Source organism: Condylura cristata, unplaced genomic scaffold (genome assembly GCF_000260355.1).
Source record: "Condylura cristata isolate star-nosed mole 26May11 unplaced genomic scaffold, ConCri1.0 scaffold00023, whole genome shotgun sequence".
NCBI classification, from domain to species: Eukaryota; Metazoa; Chordata; class Mammalia; order Eulipotyphla; family Talpidae; genus Condylura; species Condylura cristata.
Genome location: NW_004567124.1, coordinates 32,604,265 through 32,612,739, shown reverse-complemented (window position 1 = coordinate 32,612,739; position 8,475 = coordinate 32,604,265). Strand labels below are relative to the sequence as shown.

At 39.5% G+C, this 8,475-nt stretch overlaps 1 protein-coding gene across 1 annotated transcript in view; it reads left to right on the top strand.

Moving 5' to 3' along the window:
• Positions 1–1,705: 1,705 nt before the first annotated feature.
• The window catches only part of EMC7 (ER membrane protein complex subunit 7), a 12,241-nt gene continuing 5,471 nt past the window's right edge, over positions 1,706–8,475 (top strand). The window contains exons 1-2 of the mRNA XM_004687952.1: positions 1,706–2,020; positions 6,951–7,070. Coding sequence (XP_004688009.1) covers positions 1,785–2,020; positions 6,951–7,070 — 356 coding nt within the window. The 5' untranslated portion in view covers positions 1,706–1,784. The remainder of the gene's footprint in view (positions 2,021–6,950; positions 7,071–8,475) is intronic.

Below are 8,475 nucleotides of genomic sequence, written 5' to 3'. Positions count from 1 at the left end.
ACTGCCCAGTAACTGGACCAAAGGAAGCATCCACTGGGCAAAGGAACCAAGTTTTTGCAACCCTTTGTTTCTGCTTTCCAGAGAACAACACAGAGTGAAGGGTAGAAAGGGAATCTGACAGGGCAAACAGAGCAAGTCCAGTACAAAATCTTTAAATATTTCATTAAAACTAGTTTCTTTTATAAGGCATTATTTCAAGGGCTGTGTTATGGAATAACTGATATAACTTGCAGTTGAACATCTATGCAATTCATGTGCTCTGTTTGGACAACACCAGTGATAATATTTTATACTATCTGAAAATATTACTTAGGCTTCTCTTCACCATTATGCCTGTAGAAGTATAAGCCTGGCTGTTGAGGGGTTCAAATCATTGGATACTTTGGTATTAGAGTGACACACAGGAGAAAGAAAGAGAAAGGCAGAAATGTTGGTAGAGAGAACTCAGTTGCTGTTGCTTCTGGTCTGCTTCCACCCTTTGCTCAACATCCTTTTGCTTTCCATCCTTTTCTAACTCCTACCTGGGAATATTAAGACCAACATTAATTACTTATTAATCAAACTGAACATGTGTCTAAGGTACCAGTAAAGTACAGTCACCAAAAATACGTGAAAACCTTAGTATGAAGCTTTTATTTTAACCTATTTGTAAATTTCATATCATTTAAGAAATGTTTATTTTATAGTTTAACATAGGTTTGATGATTAGTAGTGGGGGGGCTGGGTCTAAAACACGTGACATCCGTCACAGCTGTCCCACTCCTTTCAAAGATCAAATATGAGAAACTAACTTCAGAAGGCAGGGGACAGTACTCTTAAGCAGCAGTTGACGCGTCAGAGAAACAAAAGTAGTCAGTGGCCCAGCGCACTGAGTCCTAAAACCCTATACATCCCCAAACGGGGTTTAGAGAACTTGGCTCTTGTATATACTTTTTCCCTGGGAAAAATTTCTGTTACTCTTCCCTGGGAAGCCAACCCTAAACAAGCACTCAGCTAAAATATACATATTTCAGCGATAATTTTCAATAGGGATTTGTACTAGAGAGGTCAATGTTTAAGGCCAAAGAACCTTGGGCGAGTCACTTCCCCTTTTACCAAAAAAAATGAAAGGATTAGGAAAAAGTCCCGAAAATCTTGGTTCTAGCTCTCACCCTCCACCCCACGTTATTCACTGTAAACCATTCTAAACACAAATGGTGTGATGTCAGACTAAATGTCGCCCAAGTCTACCTTTTCACCGGAGACAACTCTTGGTTTACGTATTTTTCCAGCTATTTTGTACGCAGAGACCTCCTTTAAACACACAAATGACAGCCTTTCCTCTAGACGTTTTTAATGTCTTCTTGACCTGTTTCTCCCGATATGTCTTCAAGACCTGCTTCCCCCGATTTGTCTTCTAGACCTGTTTCTCCCGAAACCGAAGCCTCATTTATAGGCAAGACCTCAGATACTCGTTCCTCTTCGCTTTCTGATCTTTTCATTCCCATCAGATCCTGGGCTTCCGCCGCGGCCATGTAAATTTACACACCACCACTTCCGTTCTGTGGACGGCCTCTCTAGCCGCTCTTCACTTTCTCCAGGGCCGTCTTCCAATCCCCGCCAGAGTGTTCCCGGCAGTACTTCCGCCTCGCAAAAGGAATTGTCAAGGGTCCTTCCTTCCGGTTTGAATTCACAGCTCGACCAGTACCAGGTTCGCGGTGATGACGACATCGCCAGCGACAGCGACAACCGTTGGGAGGAGGGGCGGGCTTCCGGGGCTGCCCCGACCGCTGAGAGCTGCTGTCATGGCGGCCACTCTGTGGGGCATCTTTCCTGTCCTGCTGTTGCTGCTGCTATCAGGGGATGCCCACAGCTCAGAGGTGCCGGGGTCTACTGCCGAGGGCTCGGGAGGGAGTGGAGTCAGCATTGGAGATCGCTTCAAGATTGAAGGGCGTGCGGTTGTCCCAGGGGTGAAGCCCCAGGACTGGATCTCTGCGGCCCGAGTGCTGGTAGACGGAGAAGAGCACGTCGGCTTTCTCAAGTGAGCATCCTGAGGGCTGCGGGAAAGCGTTTGGGATGTTTTCGGACGGCAACCGCCTCGCCCCTCAGTAGAGCTAAGTGTCAAGACTTGGTTGTGCGGCTGCCAGAGGGTGTACTGGTGGGTGCCGCTAGCTGTCTGTGCAAGGAGACCTTGGGGAAGCAGTGCGTCCGCTTGCCAGTCTCAGACCTCAGAAAAGAGGATGGCAGGTGTTCGCCTCAGGGTGAGAGCCAGTGGTGTTAGTTATCTTTAATTCTATTTTGGCCCTTTATTGGGACAAACACTTTTGGGTCCTAGGGGCTGGTGGACCACTTTTTTAAATCTCATGCTGCTTTTCCCTCCTTTGCATCCCATCTGGTTTTTCTGGAATCTGACTGCATTTTTCATTCGTGTCAGTGTTTTGGTAGCTTGATGTTGTGCAGAAAGATGCTAAGCAAGTGGGAATTCTCAAAGCCCAAAGGGCTTCTAGTGATGACATAGACTGGGAGGCTAATGTTGCTGCTTCTAAAATTAATGGGCCCTCAAGTCCCTAATCAAAGCACCTGTTTTGCCTGGAGGTGGGATTGCTGTTCTTTTCTACACTAATTCATCCAGGGATTTGCAGCATCATACTTGGCATTTACGTGAGACTACGGTTTTTCTACATTGTTTACACGATTCTGCTCTTTTTAGCTGTTAGTAGAAATGAAATTTTAAGCTATGTTAAAAAGGGTGGTGAATTTATTAGCACTCTGATTTTGCAGCAGCCTGCTTTTCAGCGGTCTAGTTACAAGTACCATCTTTTAAACCTACTTGGAAAGTGGAATAGAGAACTAAAAAAAGTATTCTTCTGGTTGGTTTGTACACCAGCAAGTGTTATATGAAAACCAGACAACTTAGATGTGGGGATTTAATTCTATTCAGGTTGGCAAATATTCAGAGTTCTAGATGTCTTTAATGAGATTTTCAGTTTCCACAGTAGTAAATAATGTACTCATAATATTACTTTAATGCTATTTGGCATTAAAAATCTGCCAGTAGGGCATTCTTTTGGGTTTATTCTCATTACTGTTCTTGTAATGATAAAGTTCTTGTTAAACTTTAGAAAATTGGCCTTAATTGACAGTGTGCCCTATGCTTTTTTCTTCTTCAGTTCTTTTAAAAAGCACTATTCTTAAGATTTTATATGTAATGTGTTTATTGAAGAAAGCAAACGACGTAACATTTTTAAAAAGATTTATTTACTTACGCATACAGAAGCAGGGTATTACAGGCCAGAGGTGCAGGGGCAGTGAGAGGCTTCACCAGAGACAGAGGGGGGAGCAGAACAGGCAAATTGACAAAGCACACTGCTGAGGGGAGCAGCGGGGAAGACAGGAGAGGTCTGCCACACTGTGTGGGTCACCTCCCTGGCCTGGGATCAAACTCATGCTAAAGTGGCTGGGGCTAGCTTCACACTGCTACATTTTAACCCGTTGTGCCACCAGGGAGGGCCCACAATCCCTAAAATTTTATTGCATCTTTCCCAGCTTTTTATGAGCCATAATATATTTTTAGCAGCGAAATGTATAATATATAATATTAGATGTATAATTCTTAAAGATTTATTTATTTATGCATACAGAACTGGGGTACAGGCCAGCGGTGCAGGGGCAGTGAGATGATTCACCAGAGACAGAGTGGGGAGCAGAACAGGCAGACTGACAAACCACACTGCCGTGGGGAGCAGCAGACAGGTCAGGAGAGGACTGTCATGCCATGTGGGTCACCTGGCTGGGTATTGAAGTGGCTATAACTGGCTTCTAGTGCTGCACTTCAACTCTTTGTGCCACCAGCGAGGGCCTATATTATACTAATTATATATATTAATATTATATATATATATATCCATATCCTTACATATAGTGCTTTTTTTCACTTCATGTCTTATGAGCAGCTTCTAATGACATTTTATGTTCTGCTTTTAGAAAGATTAAGAATTCACATGAAGAACTTACAGTAGAATACTTGGAAAAGAATAATTTGCCCTTTACCTTTTATGTACAACTACATGCAACTTTGACTTATACTTGTACTTGTTGGAATGGCTTGACATATGGCTAATGGAGTTTCAACTGAGGACTGCCTTATCACATCTGATTTTCCTCACTGTTTATTCAAATCATAATTTATTTGATCAGTCCTAGGGGCATAGAGATCATTTTCAATTTTTTAACATAGTAATATTATGTGCTATATGTTTTTTTAACTTTTTATTGTGGGAAAATACAGGCATACATTAAAATAAACAGAGTAGATTAGAGAACCATTAGTTATTTTATTTATTTGATTCACAATGTACTGTTTTGTCTCATGTATTCACATATTTTTTTTCTGGGATATTTAAATGTTAATAAAATTTCACTTGTGTAATGTAAAATTTCACAATGTAAAAACATTTTAGTCTCGCTGAATGGTAAGTTCTTTAAGAAAAATCACAATATCATTATTCAACAAAATAAATAATAATGATACAGATCTAATAACCAGTTCATGCCTCACCATTTATCTTAAAAATGCCTGCAGAGGGCCCTCCCTGGTGGTGCAATGCAATGTAAGTGAGCTGCAGCCGCTTCATTGCTAGTTCTATCCCCACCCCAGAGGTGACCCACATGGTGCGGCAGACCTCTCCTGACCCGCCACTGCTCCCCTCAGCAGTGTACTTGTCAGTCTGTCTGTTCTGCTCCCCGCTTTGTCTCTGGTAAATCTTCTCACTGCACCTGTACTCTAGTTCTGTATGCATAAATAAATAAATCTTTTTAAAAAATGCAGATCAGAAATCAGCAAGGCCTACATATTGCAGAATACAGTTTTAAAGCCCTATTTAAATGTTTCATTGTAAAATGTTATCTTTCTAAAGTAAAATATTTATCTTAGGGTGAAAAATTATATTTGCTTTTTCTTTTGGCAAATTCTACTAGTATATCTCTTATACACTTTATATAGTCGTTAGTTTAATTTTTTTTCTGAACCTATAAAGATGTTTTGAAATTCATTCAGTTAGAGTCCTAGTACATAGCAGAAGATACACTCAAATTAGGATGACTCAAGAAGTTTAATGAAGGAATTAAACAGCATAGTCCTGGTGTAGGAAACAACTAAATTATGTAGTATCCTAGAGCTTACAACCTCCAGGCTATTACACCACTGTGCCTGAAGGGAGGAGGGGGAAGCAAAGGTTTCTGGAACCTGGAAGGGAAGAAAGGTCTGCCTTGGGCGGAGCTGTTTTCCTTGCATTGGCAATTAAGAGTGGCCTTCAAGGGAGAAAATACACTAGTCATTACCTCCAGGGAGGAAAAAGGGTGGAGAGCAGATCTAAAGGGCAAAATGGAAGGCATTCACCCCAGGAATAAGTTAGCTTATTCTATTTTAGTATGTAGTCGAAGTAGTAAGAATACTTTTTTATTCAATATTGTGGATGTAGCAGGATCAGTTATTCCGTTGTGAAAAAATACAATGACTTAAGCATTTTAACATATTGTGATTCTGGGGATTTTCTGATAAAGCTCATCTTTTTAGAACCATTTTCTTTCCTGAAACAAATTCCTTTTTCTTAGAATGGCAGTTTTTCATTATCATAATGAAAAACATTTTTTTTAAAAGATTGATTTAGTTAGGCATACAGGCCAGCAAGGGGTGACAGGATTATGGTCTCCCATCCAAGTACTAACCATGCCTGACCCTGCCTAGCTACTGAGATCAGATCAGAGGAGATCAGGAGTTCAGGGTGGTATGGCCTTGGATGAGAGGATTATGGTACAGGCCAGCAGGGGTCAGAGGGTTCACTAGAAGCAGAACACACTGCTGAGGGGAGCAGAGGGTGAGATGGGAGAGGTCTGCTGTGTCATGTGGGTTACCTCCCTGGCCAGGGATCAAACTGATGCTCTGTGGCTGTGGATAGCCTCATAGAGCCAAATGAAGGAGCAAAAAAGACTTAAAATTTTTATATGTATTTTTTTACATCATTCCTCATTTTGTACATTTTTTCATCTCGTTGGTAATCCCCTTAGACTTCCCACCACCAATTCACCCATCACCATAGTCCCAATGTGCTCTTCCTGCCCCAGTGTTGAACCTATTTCCCTCTTTGCCTCCACAGAATGTCTCTGGTTTATAGTTGTTTATTTTAGTTTTTACTTTATTACAATTACTTTTTTTTTTTGATCCCTTACACTCCTGCTAGGAATGAAACCATCTGGTATTTTTTTTCTTTCTGGTTTATTTCAATAAAGATGATCCCTTCCAGCTCTATCCATGTTATGGCAAATGACATGAGTTTATTTTTTTGATTGCTGAGTAATAATCTATTTTGTATATGAACTACATCTTTTTGATCCAGTCATCCATTTTTGGGCATTTGGGTTGATTCCACATCTTCCCTATTGTAAATAGTGCAGCAATAAGCATAGGGGTGCGGGTGTCCCAAAAAGGACTTTTTACATCAATTTTCTCTGCTACTGTGGAATGTTATGAGATATTTTCAGAAACCATTCAGTGTAGTTATGGAGGGTGAAGTTATGGGGACAGCTCTTGTCAGTTTTGGGTTTGTTTTTTGCTAAATGCTGTCTTGGGGGGACTCAACTTACGAATTAACATCATTTAAAACCTAAGAAAAGAATAAGGCCTCCCTGGTGGCCTAGGGTTTAAGTCTTAGTCTCAGCTAGGGCCTGAGTTAGATCCCCCTCCAGGAGCTAACCTGTTAAAGGCACAGCAGACCTCTCCTGTCTTGCCCACTGTTCCCCTCAGCAGTATATTTCAGTAAATTGACCTGTTCTGCTCCCCACTCTGTCTCTGGTGAATCCTTTCACCCCCGGCATGTCTGGCCCACATTCCAGTTCTTCTAAGAAAAAGCTTTAAAAAAAGGAAAAGAAAAAACTTGGGCAGAAAAGACTAAATATTATTTTCATTTTTCCAGGACAGATGGGAGTTTTGTGGTTCATGATATACCTTCTGGATCTTATGTAGTGGAAGTTATATCTCCAGCTTACAGGTTTGACCCTGTCCGAGTGGATATCACTTCAAAAGGAAAAATGAGGTGAGAGCACCAGATTTAATTTTCACCAAAGGTTAGGTGAATGCATACTTCATAATCTATTTTAGAATATACAAGGTTTAAAAATTTCTTATAACCACAGACATTCCTTAAAATACTTAAAGCATCCTTAAATATTTTAGCTGTTTTAATCTGCACATTGGTAATATTATAAAGTTGAGCTTCCTCCTGTTTGGGCTTAATGTTTATTTTACAGCTGTTATTATTACTATATAGAGGAGAAGTAAGATTACTGACAAAAGCATTGTGAAAATTATCACTGCAATGTGATTGTTAAAATTGGAAATAATTTAACTGCCCTAAATTGGAATTACTCTTCATCTGGTTTTCATTGGTATGGTTTGATAATACCTTTGGTACCTATTTGATTATAGATTGAGCTAGATATTTCTGTAGTTTTTCCTTTTTGTAATCTTTAGTGAACAATGGAAATTTCATATTTCTTGGAAAAACAATAGATTACATTAAGGAGTTAATGTCAAAGTGAGACTCCTGGTAATAAAAAGAAGAGCACAATATTAGAGGTTGACAAACTAGGGGGGAAATTGGAATTTTTAAATAGAGAGCGCATCTTTTAATTTGAAGAGAGAATTTTGGGCTAACTGGGCTATGAGTATGGAATACCACAAACCCATTTGCTTTGGAATCAGTTACGTAGAATCAGTGTTCATATCAGCCTTCTGTTCTGATCCCTTCTATTTTATTGTTTCATGTTGGTATTTCTCTCTTCATTCTCTTCTGAGCAATTAATATATGAAGCAACATTTTTTTCTAACTGTATAGGGGTATAATCGACAAATACAAAACAATCTTAAGTGATAATATCTCTGAGCATCACAAAATTACTTCTGGGTTGTTGTGGTAAAGCCCTTTTTATGCAAAGGTAAAAATCATTTTAGTGTTGAAGGAACTGTATTTTATTATCAACCTTCTTGGTTATGTGTCAAGCACATTTAGGTTGATAGAACTGAGGTAATACAAATATGTTCAGTTAGTACCATGATATTTACATTTGAGTTAGTATTACTCCTAAAATGTTTTTCTTTCTTGCTGATTTTTTTTTCCCTCGATATGAAAATATTTTCCAAAGTGTAGCATATAAATGTACCTAATTCAAATGGATGGGTAACACATATTACTGTCTTATCATCTGTATCAGCTGCATACTATTTCATTGATGGATTTGGTTACTTATATAACCAGGCCCAGCTGATGAACAGGTAGTTTTTCTCTCCTTTTTCAACATATGCATTGGATAAACAAAGTTATTTTATGGCAATGGAAATTCTTGATAGTTTCATGAAACCAATACCATAATAACACTAAAAATGCATTGCTGATTAATTAATTTCATTTTTTAAAATTAAATCATTACATTAAGAGGGGG